Source organism: Myotis lucifugus, unplaced genomic scaffold, assembly GCF_000147115.1.
Source record: "Myotis lucifugus unplaced genomic scaffold, Myoluc2.0 scaffold_2, whole genome shotgun sequence".
NCBI classification, from domain to species: domain Eukaryota; kingdom Metazoa; phylum Chordata; class Mammalia; order Chiroptera; family Vespertilionidae; genus Myotis; species Myotis lucifugus.
The window spans coordinates 13293493-13311700 of record NW_005871050.1 but is presented as its reverse complement, the minus strand read 5'-3'; the positions used below and the strand labels follow the sequence as shown (position 1 = coordinate 13311700).

At 38.3% G+C, this 18208-nt stretch overlaps 1 protein-coding gene across 3 annotated transcripts in view; it reads right to left on the bottom strand.

Annotated features, from left to right (window-relative positions):
* TENM1 (teneurin transmembrane protein 1) overlaps positions 1-18208 on the bottom strand; it is a 596847-nt gene that overhangs the window by 108547 nt on the left and 470092 nt on the right. For 2 of the 3 annotated variants that reach the window (XM_023756535.1, XM_023756543.1), the window contains exons 20-22: positions 13217-13466; positions 4625-4645; positions 1181-1413 (exon numbers count right to left, since the gene is read on the bottom strand). In XM_023756535.1, coding sequence (XP_023612303.1) covers positions 1181-1413; positions 4625-4645; positions 13217-13466 — 504 coding nt within the window. The remainder of the gene's footprint in view (positions 1-1180; positions 1414-4624; positions 4646-13216; positions 13467-18208) is intronic. The other variant, XM_023756550.1, reaches the window with a different exon arrangement.

Genomic DNA, 18208 nt, shown 5'->3' with positions numbered 1-18208 from the left:
TTTGCATTTTCTTTTTCTTTTTTAAAATATATTTTATTGAGTTTTTACAGAGAGGAAGAGAGAGGGATAGAGAGTTAGAAACATAGATGAGAGAGAAACATTGATCAGCTGCCTCCTGCACACTCCCTACTGGGGATGTGCCCGCAACCAAGGTACATGCCCTTGACTGGAATTGAACCTGGGACCCTTCAGTCCGCAGGCTGATGCTCTATCCACTGAGCCAAACCGGTTAGGGCTGCATTTTATTTTTTTAATTTTTGTGCAACTGTTGTGTTCTATTTGTATAATAGTTAAAAGAGATCACATTGGCTTCTTAAAAACCACTAAAATGAACACTTCATAAAACCAACTAAAATAAAAGAACACATACATACACACACACACTCACCCACCATCTTGAAGAAGGAATAGAGAAGAACGAGTAAATAATTAAGCAGATAGAGTGGATGATATATCACGACAGACTTAAAAGTTGATCCTTCAGCTTATGGCATAAGATGGCAATATGATCCAGGTCTATAAAATCATGAAGCTAATTGGAAGAGCACAGATTTATTCATAAATCCCAGGCAATAGACCCGAGCATTGGCCTGTAAGGATTGAGAAGTAAATTTAGGACAAATAAAAAGAAAGGCCATGCTCTCACAGAAGGCAAAAAGAATTGGAATTTGTTATCCAAGGGATGATATAAATTGAAAATATACATAGCTTCAAGAATGATTTAAATTAATGGAGAAAAGGTTCATTAAAGGTTGGTTGTTAAGCAAAAGCCAGAAATGTCTAGAGTCTGCGAGATATTCAACATATTTAAATGTTAACAGTGGTAGAAGAAGCCTGCATTTTTGAGGCTCTCTGCCAGCTAGTAATTAACCATTTAGTTGTTGGCCTGTTGGGAGTTTCTAGGAAGTAATCCCTGAGGAGAGGTTGGGGTATCAGGAAGGCACTCAGGGGGCTCTGGATAATAATTATCGACCAGAAAAGTAGCATTTCAATATTTTAATAACAGTTATGACTATACTAATGCATATTGGCTAAAATTTAATCCTGACTGTTCCTTTCTTCTGGGATAGACTTGAGATGTCTGTTAGAGGCATATTGAGATAGACTACAGCATGGCAATGGTCTTAAGAATTGGAGAAATCAAATTAAATCTTCAGATTACCAAAGGATTTTTTTTTACCTCGAGGGCTGTTCAGTGAAGCTTCCGATGCTCTCCCACCATCTCCACAATGACTCTGGTCAAACGGAAGGCACTGATCACCTGTTCCTGCCACCACTTCAAAATTCTTAGTCAGATCTTTTGTTTCCACAAGAGATTTCAACTTGTAGACTTTTCGAGTATTGGTGTCTGATAGATAAAGTGATTCAGACATAGGGTCCATAGCCAGATAGTATTTGTGAGCAGGACTTGTGCTAAGGAAGAGAAAGGTAAAGTTATTCAAAGAAATTTGTTCAGTATACAACCCTGGGGGCTGCCTTTCATCACAAATGGAAAATTCTCTTAACAGATGAAAGAATTCAAGTACCTTCCTTCTTATGTACTGAGTAGATGGATACTTCATTTTTCTAGTAGTGGATCTGAGTATAGAAAAATTCACTGCCACTGCTAACCTATAATAATGCTGATATTTCAATACCATCCATTGTGGGTAGAGGAAAAAGCAGAAGAGAATAAGTCCCAGGAGGTCATTTTTTCATACATACCTTTCATACCCAGTTTCTCCAAATACCCACTAGATGACTGCCTGGATGTCTCACAGTCACCAATTCCCAAACATGAAGTTATTCTCTTTTCCTGCCGTTCCTATCCCTCATAAACCTACCTCTCTTCCAGGCTTCCTGACTCATTTGCAGACACTATCATCCTTCCAAGCTCCTGTTGTAAATTGATACTTTATTTTGTTACTGAAATTGTTCTAGCTTTAACCCTTGGGAGCAGAATTTTTATTGGCTGGTGTGCCCCTTTGACATACCTCCACTAGTGTGGGGTCTTCCTTCCTTCTTTCTTTCCTTCCTTCCTTTCCTTCCTTCCTTCCTTCCTTCCTTCCTTCCTTCCTTCCTTCCTTCCTTCCTTCCTTCCTTCCTTCCTTCCTTCCTTCGCACTTCCTTAGTTTTTGGAACTACAAGATGCTCCAGGTTCATCTTATGTAATCCCTGTCCCAGTATTACAATGAGTCATTTCTCTAAGGACCCCTGGTTCCTTTTATTGGAAAATGGTATTGGAAACTGAGATCTGGGTGCTGGGCATTAAGCATTATTATTTTCACATATCTCTCCTGCAACTACACTGTGAGCTCTTTGCAGGTAGGAACTGTATTCATCTCTCTATCCCCAGTGCCAACAGAGTGTCTGACAGGGTCGATGTTCAGTAACTGCTGAACTAAACTGAACTGAAGGACATGAAACTAACTAAGACATGGAAGAGTTCAGGCCTTGGCTACTTGCCAAGCAAAATGGAGGGGAGAGGTCATCAGAATAATTAAGATATCCTTAAGGACTGGCATGTTCCTGATTCTATTTGTAATTGTATTTGCCCTCTAAGCATATTTATGCATGTGAAGGATAGTAAAGGCTTGCAAATACTGATGAAAGACCCAGTTTAGAGTTTTAATTGGCAAAAAAATCAGATCCAATTGGAATACTTGATTTTTTTCTACTTACCTTCATCAAATAAGAGAATCCGGTAGATTCCAGGGACATCTTCAACCCTGGAACCACCATGACAGCTGCTGTAAATAAACTGTAAAGGGCCCCAACAGACTCCAGAATTGATTTGGCAGTCATGTCAGACAAGGCATCTCTGTAGCAAAGACTGCTTAAATACAGGTTTGAGTAAAAGTGTTTACATATCTGGTTGAATTTTTGCCTTCAGAATAAAATTTCTTCAGTGCCCTTATATCTTTCTAGACTAAAGGAGAAGGGTCACAACCCTTCCTGAAAACAACTTTCAATACTTCGGTAGCCTGTTTATGGAAGTTTCACCTAAGCCAGATGAATCAGGTTTTGTTTAGGAAAAGTCCATGGGCTGTTTTTCCAAGAGAAATGGTATTCGTACAAAAGCACTTTGGAATGTATTACATTCATTTATTAACAAATACTCCCAATGTGCCTGTGAGGGAAGTTAGAATAGTCATTCTCCTCAAATCTCAGCTGGGGAAACCCAGACACATAGAGGGCTTGCCCAGGGTCACTAACAAGCCTGTGCCTGGACCTAGAGTAGATTAGATCATATGTGACTGAGAGTACAAAATACCTTCAGAATATTCTGGTTCTAAAGGTGGCAAAGAAAAAAAATCAGTGTGTTCTTGCCTTCTTCTAACTGAGCAGCATATCCTATTTAGCTCAGCTGTTCTTAAACTTTGTGCACTGGCCTTTAGAAAATGGAATAGCCCAACAAACCAAATTCAAATCTGATTAATGTTATTTTCTTGACAGCCAACAGTCAGGAAGGTCTCCTATACTGATATGTCATTTCTTACTATTTCATGCCATTTCCCAGGTGTACTTCAGCTCTTTTTAGATTGGTTTCTTTTTACTCTCTGAAAACATGCCAAACCTGACAAAGAAAAAACACTGGACTAAATTCCAATTTGTTCAAATCCCTCATGTCTAAATGCATATTGCAATTTGGGATATGTGAAGATTTCTTTTATAACTTCATTGTTAGACTTACTGTCACCTTCTGGTTAGTTTTCCATTTGGGCAACGCCCTTCAACTGAACAAAAATCACTTCATTCACGCTAGTTAAAAATCACACAGATTGTAAAATGGGCAATTAATGCTTATAATTAATACTATGCAACACTTTACCAGTAAGCAATTTGACAACCAACCTAATTTGTTTAAGAAATTAGTTATGCTAAAGTAACAAGGCTGAGCGTGTGCACTGGCATTTAGGAAGTGGCATCTTCCCAAACAAAATCCAAATTAAAAATCCTATCAGTGCCATTGTGATGACAATTGGCATTCGGAAGTGAACAAATTCAATTTTCTCCTTGGTAATTTCAGGTAATTTAGAACAGTTTTGACAAGTGTAATGCATAAACAAATTGAACAGAAATACTCATTATGATTAATTTTGGAGCTTTGTGTCATTGTTGGTAAATGGTCAGTTTACAGTTTTCCTATTATTTCTTTTTGGTGAGAAGAACTAAAAACCACGAGGTCACATAAAAGAAAAAAGGAAACATCTTGTTCAAGAAGATCATGTGGTCACTATCTCTTATTATTCTTATCAACTGTATTTCTGGATTGAGGAAGCCCACTGCATTTCCCCTCTCCCTGCAACTGGAAAGCATTGAAGCTATTGGAACATACAGTCTCAGTTGTGATATCACCTAAGGAAAAAATGAAGAGACTTAAGGCCTTGCTTTCCACTAAAGTGCTGAGCAACAAACTTTCACTTAATATCTTTTCAGTATATTCTGGTCCTCCAGCAAATTCCCACTTAGTGGCGTTCTCTTCTTTTGGAAGAAACTTACCTGAGTTAGAATTTCCAAGTTCACTTTCACATTACTCCTTTAACTTTAGTTAAGAAGTAAAATTTCCCTGTTAGCACATTATTAGGAAGTGGCCTCTTAGGCAAGAAGGGGCATTAGGCAGCTGCCCATGTGATTTGCTTACCTATGTCTGGTGTCTCTGTTTCTAGGGTGCACAAGGTATCCACGAGTAGCAAGTAAAAGCAAATAGAGAGGCATCAGTATCATTCAACAGGGCAAATCTCACCAGACACACCAATCCTAACTCAGCTTGTGGCTGTCAGAGAGACTCTATGGGGAGGGATCATTTAGTCAGATATGCAAGCCTGAGTGGACCCAATCACTGCTGGTTCTCCTGCTAAGATGGTATCAAGGTGATTGAACATCCTGTTTGGTGGGTGGGCAAAGCTCTAAGGCAGTTTTTGCAAAAAGCCCTCTCTGGACCATTTTTATCAGAATCACTCGGGCTCTTGCCATATCTACAGTTTCCTGGGGCTCTCCTAGTCATACTGAGTCAGAATCTCGAGGTGGGAGAGGAACCTGGGGATTTTATTTTTAACAAACTCAGCTGGTGATTCAGACACAAAATAAGGTTTAAAAACAGCTGGGCTGAGGTTTCAGGAAGTAGCCACTGCAAAGGGCCTGAGCATTCTAGCTTCTGATTTGAAAGCCACCTTATCAAAATGCAAAATCCCTGTTTTATTACTGGGTCTTGTGGGACATTCTAAGATTACTGGCATCCCAAACCAAACCCTAAGACACTTATATGACCTCAGAGATAAGGTGAGGACATTACTTGTGCACATTAGTACATTACTCAGCAATATTAAAAAATTAAATTTAAAGTATAAAGGTTTTCTCTTAGACCATGACAGAATGTCCCTGGCATCAAAATAGCTTCAGTAAAATATCTTGTATATCAACTACTAGGTCCTTGTGTGTTCCAGCTGTTCGAGCTCCAAGGGGCAACTGCAATGGGTGAAACAGCACTGTCAGGTCAAAAGAAGCAGAACACGTTGGGGGCTCCTGGTCTATAAGCCATTAGGCACAGGGTATTTCACTCTGGGATCTGCTATGAGGCTTCTCACATAGGGAGTGCAGTCTGACAAGTCTGACTTTGGGTCAAATCTGCCCAGAATTAGAAGACTATAATCATCTGTGAAATACAGTCATTTTAATTTTAAAATCCTTTTAAATCTGGCCCTTTATGTCACTTGGAAAAACACAAAGATAACAAATCTTTTTATCGAAACTAGAAAATATTCTTATTCTTCAGAACATCAGGCAAGAAGAAAAGACACAACATGATTTCATTTGAAGCTGTCTGCTACTACTAATTCAACGCTCTTTAAAGACAATATTCCTGGGATTTTACTAGTTGGGCCACAGGTCACGATCCACTGACTTTTCCTTTTCTCTGGCCTGCCTCAAAAGGGTAGGTATCCTGTGGGTTGACACAAAAGGTCAAAAGGTAAGAAGGGGAGCTCTGATTAGAAACCTGGCCTCAGGCATTTGAACCTGTTTGAGTTTCTTTGTCTCTGGGCACTTGCTTGTTTTTGTGGCCTCTACAATCCTGGCTGAGTGTGCTGGAGGGTGGTTTTAATCACTGTTACATGGTTGATCCTCCTGGAGGAAGTTGAGTTGTGAAAGTACTAGAAGGACCTCATTAAAACATGATTTTACCCACAACATGTTCTCATGGTACAGAATCATCTTAGGTGATAGCAAGGAGGGGGGAAAGGGATGGTTTGACTTTTCAGCAGCTGCTTCTGATCCTGCCAATAATGTCACTCTGAATTTGGAAAGATGTCCCATATTATGCAGAGCAGCTTCTCTCATTAATATCTCAGAAAGAGGAAGTGAAAATGATGGAATTTATTTCCAGTGTGTGACCTTGTTCTGTCTCAGAATTACTTTTAGTTAAGGATTTAGCATTGAGCCACCACCAAAGTCGGTCTGCTGTCTAGCTAGCAACTGACTGCATGCTGAGGTGCCAGTGTGTGAGCTCTTCACAAGGGCCTTTGCCCATCAGTGGCGCTGCCACTTGGCAATTGAATGACTTGAAGCTTGCCATGAGTTAGGAGGAGAAAGGAGTAGAATTACAAATCTTTTTAGAACAAGGAACACTCCTGATGGTAGGATTTTGAAGTTGATCTTTGATTTTGTTCAGTATCTATATGATTAAAGGGGCCATCTATACTTTTTTAATTAAAAAATTAATTGAGATATAATTCATGCACCATAAAATTCACCCTTCTAAAAGTACAATTCAGTAGTTTCTAGTACATCCATAGAGTTGTGTAAGCATTGCCATCATCCAATTCCATGACATTTTCATCATCTCCTGAAGAAACCCTGTATCCATTAGCAGTCACTCCCCATTCCACACCTACCTCAGCCCCAGGCAACCACTAATCTATTTTCTGTGTATGTGGATTTGCCCATTCTGGATAGTACATATAAATGGAATCATAGAATAGGTATCCTTTCACTTAGTATGATGTCCGACCTATTCTTTTTACATTTTCGTGACATGGGAGATGGAGAAAGAGAGACTATGCCAACTTTGAAGTTGCTGTCTAGTGACCTGGAATCATGAGAATTTGCCTGGCCTGCTCAGTGGTGGCTGCAACACTTTACTTGTTCTTCATGCTCTCCTCAGCTTCTTTCCTTAATACTTAGCCTGAAATATTTAATGTTGAAGAACAGACTTTCCTTCCTGCTCATCCTTCCCTGGCATTCTTCCTCAGAAGACCAAGTTCCCATTCCTGCCATTCACTGACATCTTAGTGCTTCCAATGCCACTACACTTATCTAAGACTAGCCTCCCCCTTGCTCCAGCCCTGTCTATAGCCCTTATCACAACTTACCTGTCTTGTGTTTTAGGGTCCTGCTTTCAGCTAGCAGTTCCTTTGAAAATAAATCTGACAAATGAATCCATGCCCAGGGACTAACGAGGATTTTAGCTCGATGGGTCATTCTAAAAGAGGTTCTTGTGGGAACGCTTAGAGATACAATGTCTTAACTCAAAGGAACACATTTTCTAGAGTAGAAATTTGGGGCACTATGTAAGGCCAGTGAAGATGTTTTTGGGTGAGTTGGAGGGAACCTTTGAAAGCCACTGATAAGACATGAGACCACACTGGGGAGGTAACCACCTAGTTAATCTACATGAGTGTTTCTCTATTTGTAGCTTCAGTGCTGTTGACAGAAGGATGGTTCTTGGTCATTTCTCAGATATTATCAGAGATCTCAAAGTTGGGGTTCCATTTGTTTCTTCAGCAGAGTGCTCTAAAAGTTCCATTGCCCCTCAGCATGCTAACTGCCCCCAAGTGGGTGTTATTCCTGTTCTACTTAACCCTCAGTCAATGCCAGGAGTTGAGTCCTGAGAACAATGTGGTAAATATTAACCAGTCACTGTATAGGAAAGAGTAAAATCAAGATAAATTTTCATGTTACATTGACATTTGTCCAGTCCAAATTACTCAAGGTACCAAGAAAAAATTGCCAGGCTCTCATTTTCTTCTTTCTTTCATTTTAACGGAAAGGACACAATAAATTGTGGAGATTAACAGCATCTCGAACAATAACAGCATAGGGTTTTTATAAAGAATAAGTCATTTCTAGTCATGCTTAATTGGTTTTCTAATAGATTTTTTTGAAATTAGAAGACAAGAGGAGAGTAAGACGGATATTCATATTTGAATTTTTGCAGAGAACTTGATATGTGTCTCCTATTTTTACTTACATACTTATCCCTGTTAGATTTAGAAAACTAAAAAGTGTCCTGAAGACCATAATCAAAGGAAAAAGAAATAGTCATAGTTGATGAGAAATAGTTGAAGGACTTGGGCTATTTAGACTGAAGAAGAAAAAGCCCAGGAACTTATGATATCTCTTCATACTGATAAAAGTTTATCAGGTAAAGAGGGACATGGCTTCTGGGCTGCTTCAGACATTAACCTTTGCCACTACTGAGCGGATGTTCCATGAAGGCAGATTTTAGTTCAATATAAGCAACAATTTTCTGATAGAGTACTCCAAAGATGTAATGAGCTGTCTATAGAGCTATTTAAGTTTCCTGTTATTAAAAGAGATCAAACAAAGTAAAGATGATCAAATGTCATGGATGTAATGGGCACTATGTTACACCAGAGTGTTTATGGACTAGAAGAGTCTCTAGACCAGTGGTTCTCAACCTGTGGGTCGCGACCCCTTTGGGGGTCAAACGACCCTTTCACAGGGGTCGCCTAAGACCATCGGAAAACACATATATAATTGCATATTGTTTTTGTGATTAATCACTATGCTTTAATTATGTTCAATTTGTAACAATGAAAATTCATCCTGCAAATCAGATATTTACATGACGATTCATAACAGTAGCAAAATTACAGTTATGAAGTAGCAACGAAAATAATTTTATGGTTAGGGGTCACCACAACATGAGGAACTGTATTAAAGGGTCGAGGCGTTAGGAAGGTTGAGAACCACTGCTCTAGACTCTTCTAACGGTAAGCTCACAAATCTGTGATATCCCTTTGGTGTTACAGAAATAAGTGTGTGTGTATAAATCTTTAACATGAGAAGCAAATCGCTAGAGATACCTAGACTTAAATTAGAAATGACTCTATCTTTAAAAAAATCTTCAAATATTGTATTTTTGACACATTTAATTACATGGTGTTATAAGCTCTCCTTTTTTATTATCTTACCTCAATTTCCCACTGAAAGAAAGCACTAAGGTATGTACATGTGTGTGAAATCTGCAGTGAATAGGCAAAAGGCACTATATACTTAAATAAAAAGAAATAATACTGTTGCTCTTGGCATATTGCTAATGATAAAGCCATAACTGACTTTCCCTTATCCCCCCCCCCCATTCAGCCAGTGGGGGACCAGCTAGATGAAATAAATGATTGGCAACCAATAAATTATTTTTGAGGTCAGATGAAAGGAACTCGGTCGGGGACAGTTTAGATCAGCAGAGCTAAGTTAGAAAAAAATCTATAGTCTTCCAATTTTTGAAATGTCAAGAAGCATCTGGAATTGTTCAATGGGGCCCAATATGGAACAGAAGATGGAAGAGAAGGAAATCTAGAAGGACATCCTAGAGGAGCAAGCTTTATGTTCTTTCAAAATGTCATCAAACTTTGGGCTGAGAACTATAATCTGTGGATCTTAAAACAAGTGAAACTTTATAAAACATGTAAGAGGATGCTCAAATATTAACTTGAAGTCAATTTTATAGATAGGGAAGTAGAGAACAGAGCAGTTAACTTATATAATAAATAACCTGACAGAAAGTGAAGACACAGAACATTCTCTATCCCTTTCTGTAATAACCTATTGAAAATATTACTCTTCTAGGTACAGCTATAAATGCAACAAATAACATAATAACTATATTAGTCTGTGTTTCCAAGGAAACAAATGACTCAACCAAGTAAGATGAATTATATGCACATGGGGGGGGGGCAACTAAATTAACAGATTTTAACAAAAAATTGGTACAAAATGAAATTTTTATCTGTATACAGTAGAACTCAATGAACATTATGGTCCTTAAGATAGCAAAGCGTTATTATATCAACATATTTCTCTCTAGAAAGTTTAAATCTGGAAAATTTATAAAGCAAATGGAGAAATTCACCAATTATATGTGAAAGATGCAATGTACACAGTATAAGCTACTGACCAGGATAGATACTTTTAAAGTAACTGATAGTAACTAATAAGCACTATATTAGTTTCTCAGTAAACATGACAGATAATGTTTGTTGATATAAACTGGTTTGATGTTTTTGACTATAGTCACACAGTTAGGGAGTTACCTGTCAATTAGGTCAAAATGTTCCTGCATATTCAGTCAATTAATTTCTCTGATGGCCAATCACAGGAGTGTTGGAGTAGAGAAGGGAGAACTATTTTTTTCTTTTTGAACCTAATACACTGACTCTTACACATGAGTATATGAAAGGGCTGCATCCACACAGTAGGTTGCTGGGGGAGGGGATGCAGGGAGAGAAGGAAAATATGTGAGAACCTGAAATTACATGTATGATTTTATCTGAATCTGTTTTTTTCTGGGGAGGGGGTCCACAGTCTTTAATACCGGAGTAGGCAAAAATAGGTTTACAGTTGTGAGTACACAAATCACAGAGCTTGTTCTTGTATTATTATTTATTCTTGTATTATATATTTTTTCCATATCAACAACTGTAAACTTATTTTTGCCTACTCCTATAGATTCTTAATGGGTCTGAGAATTAAAAAAAAATGTTAAGAAGAGCTACTCTAAAGGATGTTAGCTCAGAAGAGCCAGCTAGGGAGACTCAGGCTAAGTGGGAGAGCCTGGGTGTGTGAGCTCATGGTGTGTGCAAGCCTTTGTGTTTGAAGAGCTGTGACAATGGGAGAAAACAGTGCTGTGGTGTAAGACTGAATAAAGGGACTGGACAATACTTCACACTGTCAGAAACTAACTTTTCTTTCTACTGAGAAAATTACTTTGGAATTAGGGTCCAAGTTATTCTATTTTATTTTTCTTTTTTTTTTTTAAATATATTTTATTGATTTTTTACAGAGAGGAAGGGAGAGAGATAGAGAGTTAGAAACATCGATGAGAGAGAAACATCCATCAGCTGCCTCCTGCACATCTCCCACTGGGGATGTGCCCGCAACCCAGGTACATGCCCTTGACCGGAATCGAACCTGAGACCTTTCGGTCCGCAGGCCGACGCTCTATCCACTGAGCCAAACCGGTTTCGGCTATTCTATTTTATTTTTCAAATGACTTTGTGTTGAAGGTCATAAGGTGCTTTGGACTATAATGCAAATTTGTGAACTGTTAAGGATCCTTGACCAAGGAGAATCTCATCAATGAATGACAATTGCTCCACCTTAGGGAAATTTTCATTTAAATTATAATAAAAAGGACTATATTTAGCTGGATTTTCTTTATAGTAATATTTTCTTTGCTTTTATAGGTAATCCTAAGATTTTTTTCTTTGAGGAGATGGCTATATAGGATTAGCTTTATAGGGTTCAGTATATAGGCTCAGCAAGACAAGAGCTCTATCTATCTGACAGTCCCTATCTGTATGACTGGAAACTTTCAGATGGTGAATGAATTGTTCAGTGTTCTGTCCATGTTTGGCATCATGTAGACTGAGCATTTCTAGGATTTTGAAAATAATCTAGAATGTTGTATAAATCATTTCCAAGTCCAGGCGTACGACAATCCTAGCGTTCCTCTTTGGTTTCCCAGTAAGTAGTTGCCCAAAGAGATATACTGCTGGAAATGACAAGTCCCTGCGACATCCTGAGGTATATGAACATTTGATTAGGGCAGGGTGGTATGAATTAGTCCTTCTCTAGACTCTATAGATGTGCTTTATCTTTCTAAAATCTTAATTTTACAGTCCATTTTTTTATTAGCCAAGGGATTTAACAGCTTTCTTCTCTATGACAGCGTTTGCAATTCTAATTAAGGAATGTATTAAAACTGGAGTGAATTAATGTGAAAAATAGATGGGGGCATGGGACTAGAAGATTTCCCTTGCTAGGTGTGAAGGACTAACTAAGTCTGAGAAAAGGGAGGTAGATTCCAAAGCAAGCACAAGAATACGAGAAATTTAGATGAATGTCCAAATGTATTCAAATCTCCATGGTCCTGTGAACAGAAGTGTTGAATGAAAATGACCTAAGACTTTTCATGTGCCTTGACTAGCCTTGACGGTGCTCTGTACACTTAAGATGCTCCATCAAAGTCTCTGATCAATGAGGTGATGCCTGAGGCAACAATTGTTTAATACATCAGTTTATAGGATGAAAATATATTATAGCATCAAAATCTTCCGGGACCTAGAGAAACTTTTAGCCTGAAGTTCCAAAGATGTATGGCAAAGATAAAGCTGCCACAACCAACTAGAAGGAAGGCTCTACCAATTTAGCTATGGGAGAAGAAACAGGTCTGTCTATCCTGATGGGATGGAGGTGGATGCTTTCCCTTTCTAGGACTCCAGAAGGCATGTATTTGTGTCTTATAGGCCCGAAGGGATAAAACAAAGCTGATTAAACTATGGTTTACATAGTTCAGGACATTAACTATTAAAAGGTATGAATTCCTTTCAAGGTGTTTTGACTTTGTACTTTCAAGAAAATTCCTAGAACAGTATAAGAAAATCTCAAGATGAATACTTTAATCATTTTTCTCCCCATTGGGATAGAGCTTTTAAGGGTAAAAAACTCATTCTTCCCTTTTTATCATGCCATGTAAACACAGACTTACATTTTCTTTTATATGAAGTGACTACTTCAAAAGATGGGACCTGAAGAGTTTAGAAAGGTTAGCCTTTTGAATCTGGCAACACACCTATGTGCTAGAGCAGAATAGGTATTTCCAATCAGTCTTTGTAGTGGCCAGAAGGGGTTGAGTGACTTACCTGAGCACTTGGAAGTATTGAGATCCATGTCAGTGATGGCAGTGCACACAGGGAAAGCCACACATACAGGGATGTCAACACTTCCTGGTTCTCCAAAGCAGTACTCAAAGTTTCCTTCAGGTCGGAGGAGTAGGCATGCTGACCTATGTCCTGCATCCCTAATTTCTGCATCTTACTTCAGGGCTACAATATGGGCAACTGTATATCCTGCTCCTGGCAATGCCTTGTCTCTTCACGTTATCTCATTCTTGCTTTTTCTTATCCGGTAAACATAGAGATTAGAAGAGACTTACCTTAATTCCAAAATACCAACAGAGTTTCCTGAGGGAAATATTCGCCTTACAAAATTGAAGTCGCCAACATACACACTACCATCAGGGCCAGAAGCTAAGGCAACAGGAGCAAAGAGTTTGTTGTTATGGGCTGGGCCATTGCAGTTGGTGCAGGCTACACTCCGTTGGTGTCCATTACCCATTATAGTTGATATGACTGGGGGCTGCTGGGAAATAAACATATTTTCTCCGTTCCCTTTATGTATGATTCCTAGATCCAAGAAAAAAAAAGGGAATAAAATAAAAACAATTACCACACAACATTTTCAGCAACATTTTAATTTTTCTCTCATTGTGCAAAGCAAGGAGGAGCTTTGGCATTGGTATAAAAGAATTTGAGAGTGCAACATACTACTCTTGGTTTTATTGAACTGCAGAGCCACCATAAATCGTACCACAATGCTTTGCCTCAGTTTGCCCATCTGTGAAATGGGTTAATACATCCAGTTCCTTTAATGCTGATGCTAACTGCCTTAATAAAGAATTTGATGACCAACTTGTAAGGATGTCCTGTTCACTGTGGCTTAGTTTTCATCTCTGACTGACTTTCTCCTGATGCTGGGCACACAAATGCCTGACTTAAAATTACCCTCACTATGCAACTGGTTCCTGAAAAGTGAGTATCAGTCAATTTTAATATTAACCTTAGCAAAACACAATCAGGAAAGTAATCTACTTCCGTGAAAAGAAATCATATCGCTAGAATGCACTTCAAAGATATAAGAAAGGGACTTGAATTTTCCACTCTTTTGGACCGTATCTCACTATCATCAGTGCAGGAAATAGAGATACTGACTTATGAAAATGCTGGAAAATCCTGTGAAATCATTCTCTTTGGGCAATCTCTTCCATTCTCACAGCTTTAACTCTCATCTCTCTACATGCCAAAATTTTCTCCTGTCCAGAGTCTCACCTGATGTGCAAATACCTACTATATCTTTTTATTTGGATCCCCTAAGGTACCTCAAGCTCAACAAGTTTAAAACTGATTTCATCATTTTTGTACCCCTTACCAAAACATGCTTTTCCTCCTTTGCTCCCTAATCATCGTATAAGTGGTACTACATGTGTGTATTTACCTAAGTTGGTAATGTGGGCATCACCGTGGGTCTTGTTTTCCTCATTTTCTAAACTTAATTATTAACTCTACCCCCCACCCTGTTGGGTCTATCTCTTTAAAATATGTTGAACCAGTTTTGTATTCTCCATTCACTTTAGTTCAGTTTTTCTTAATTTCTTGGTCTCTTGTTCTCCATGTATACCTATCTTCAAACCATCATCCACACCTTTTAATAGCTCCATATCCTTCCTTATTATTAAGGCATGCAAAGTCCTCCATGATTTATATGGTCTTTGACTACTTCTTCACTCTCTCGTTTCATCGCTCTCTCATTCGTATGCTGAGTTTTAGCTATAGTGGGACTATTTATAATCACTCTCACATAGTCCCATTCCTCTCTGCTTTTGTACATGCTGTTCCCTCTATTCTGAATGCCTTCCTTATCTTGTCTGCTTGGGGAACTCTTACCTATCCTTTAGAGCTCAGCTCATTTCTTCCCCAATGTTCTGTCCAGGCAGAATTAGTTACTCTCTCCTCTGTGTGCCAACTGTTTTGCATAGCTCTATCATTACATCTATCACACTATTGGGTGCATTTTTCATTACTTCTCTATCTTCCCATTAGAACATGAGCTCCTTGAAGGCAGACACTCTGTCTTACTCCTTTCTTCATTTTAGTGTCAATCCCTGTGGCCCAGTCATTGTAAGTGCTCAGTAAATGTTGAAAAGAGGCTTTGAGTTTCTTGTAGTTTCCCTATCCAAATCCCAGTGATTTTTCAGACTGCTAAGCCTAGGCAGATAATCCAAGGAACAGGTCCTACTGTGCTAAATAAACAGCTAAAGTCTGCTCAGAATGAGCCAGGGCAGGTAAAGCATCCACAATGTGAGAGGCATACCAATGTGTCAGACTGAAGTAACTGACAGCAAATGAATGAATGCAGTTATCTTGAACAGTCTTATTTTTTCTCTCACAACCTCTGTTATCTATCTCCTCGATTGCCTGTTATTCTCCCTAAACATTTCCTAAAATGCCGTCCTCAGTTTACTTCCAATATTTGGTCCCATAGTCCTACAATGGAAATCACTGATTACTCTGAAATAGGAACATTATTGGCAAAAATAAATAAGAGGGTAAAACATGCACAACACCATGGCACTAAATATGTACCTGGAAGGGGCCTTCCAGAAAACAGAAATCCCATACATCGTATACACTTGTGATTTCATAGCTAAGTATTTTTACTTTCCCTCCCAAAGTGATTCCTGGCTACTTGTTTCAACATATGATCTGCAGGAGCAGTTATGAGTTTATGCCCCAACAAAGTGGTCTTTTATTTCAGAACTATTAGATATCTTAAAGATAACTACTTTATTAATTTTATTAATAACTTTGTTAGGCAGTAAAATTTTTCTTAAGATTTAGAATAGTTAATTAAGTAAGATTAATAGGACTGAATCTCATTTCCCCAAAACATTTAATTGCAGTGTGATCGATACTGTAATTTAAATGAATTGGGAGAAAGTGAATGAGAACTGGAATGACAGTTGTACAACATCAGTGAAAAGAAATCTCCTGATGATCACTAACTGAATATCCTACCAATGAGACTATGATATGCACTCTAATAAATGAAAAAACCAACTGTTTAGCATGTCAGTATTTCAGCCATGCACTATAGGGTATATCATTCAAAAATATTTCCAATTATTGTCTTGGAAATATCATATTTGCTATTAACATCTATTTTCCCAGGTAGATCTCTTTTTTTATATCAATGTAACGGTATAGTTAACAATTACCTTCAAAATGACATGTTATTACCAGGCTCCTGGCAATTTAAAAACGAAAGATGGCTATTTTAAACCATTCTTCTAAGCCTGCAATTCTAAACCTCCCCTTTTCTATTAGAAAGCCCAGCACTCCATCAAAGAAGAAGAATGATTAAAGGAAATAAAACATAAGGCAATGTACTTTCTGATTACATCTCAAGAATTGATGTCTTGCTTTCATGCAAGGTACTAAAGTGCCCGTGTACTGAAATTACCATTCCTGTTTAAAGCTGAAGCAATCAAAACAAAAATGGGCAAACCCCTTTTGTATTGCCCTGGAAGAATAGATCATTTTGAAGGGTGTCTTTGTTGTTTCAAGAATCTGTTTAACCTTCCATTACATAGAACCAGGGCATACCATCTAGCAACAATGATTTAACACCAATTCTTCTGCAAAAGGTTGCTTTGAAAATATTTTGTTTATGTTCCTGGAAATCTTGATCAATTACGGCTGCCTCCCTTCCAGCTTATTCTGCTATACATGCTCATTTTGAAAACAGAATCAAATGAACCGAGGATATCACACATTATTTACACGAAGGCCAACTCCCTGCTAAGGATTGGGTGTGTTGTTTACAGGCAACTAAGAAACCACACTGGGTGGATCCAATTGCACATTCTCTCTCCTAAGTTTCTCTTTTCTCTGCCCCCAAAGCCAAGTCTGTTGTGTAATAAGTTAAGCATACTTTTAAACACACTACTCATAGCCTCCTGCTACTTTGCTCAGAACTTCTTTTGAAGCTTATAAATAAGTTTGAAATAAAAATTCCCTCTGGAAGCCAGTGGGTGGTGCTTTACGCTGATTTCAAAGAAGAAACCATTTTTCAGGCTTATGAACAACAAGAGACACAATACATATTTCTCTTAGGACTTGACTGAGAGGATATAAACACAAACTGGGAGATATGCCAGTGTGATCAATGGAAATTTACTTCCCCTCCCAGTAAAACCATTTGTTGACACACCGCTGGCCTATCTTGGAGGCCAAGTTAAAGAAAATCCTTCATCCATTTCAGACAGATGACAAGACCCAATTAGTACCCTGGATTGTTCTTTGGAATAATTTTAACACTCAACTGCAGGGAACACTAGGGGATCCGTTTGGTATGAAGACCTACTATAACGAACAGCTCACGCTGCAATAAATGGATTCATGTACACATTTTTATTTCACACAAATTTAAAGGACTGATTTGCCTTAAAAGGAATCTCTGTAATTACTGAGAAGATGTATTTTGAAGGACTAATATTTAAAAACACAAGTTCCTGATGTTTCTTTATTTCAGTGAAAGTAGGAACCATCTCTCTCTATATATATGTATCAGGCATAATATTTGGAAATAATTCTCCACAACCAATGGTTAATTGTCAGGTAAATATAATTGCTGCAACAAAAATGACAAATGGTCTGAAAACACTGCCTACTAGAAACTACCCACTGCTTAATGATTGCAGAGCCAAAGAAAAACTCGAGAATTGAATGACAGCAGACATCCAATCTAATTACAGGTGTCTTTTTAACCAGTGAGAGAAAACTGGGGGAAGATAGATTCTTGTTTCTAATCTGCTATCTGTCTCAGATCAAAAAAGCAGGGTGCCTAAAGAGTTAGGCTTTTTCCAGAAAGAAGTGGAGTGGGGGAATTTGAAGAAAAGACGCTCTTGCCTTAATCAGCCAGAAAAGACTGTCTGACCTGAGGGGGAAAGAGCATTGCTTTCTAAATTGGTCTTCCCAAAGCTGCTCCCTCACGCTTATCATTCCTGCTTCTAAAACTGCTATTGTGGGTGGGATTTAGACTTCACAAATGTCCCAAGAGAGGTGTTCCAGTCCAAGGTCAGGCTGAAAGGCAATGGCTTCAGATCTGTTCCTGGCAAGTGTGACCAGTTTCTGGTTAAAAATACAATGTGCCTACAAATGAGAAGATAAAATGAACAAATGTTCCTTTAATAAAAACTATCCAAAGTAAGGTTTCTTTTTCAGGATAGAATTCTCAGAAAAAGACAGAAAACAGATTTAGTGGGGCTGGGGTGAGCACAGGGGTTTTTTGGGGGGTGATAAAAATATTC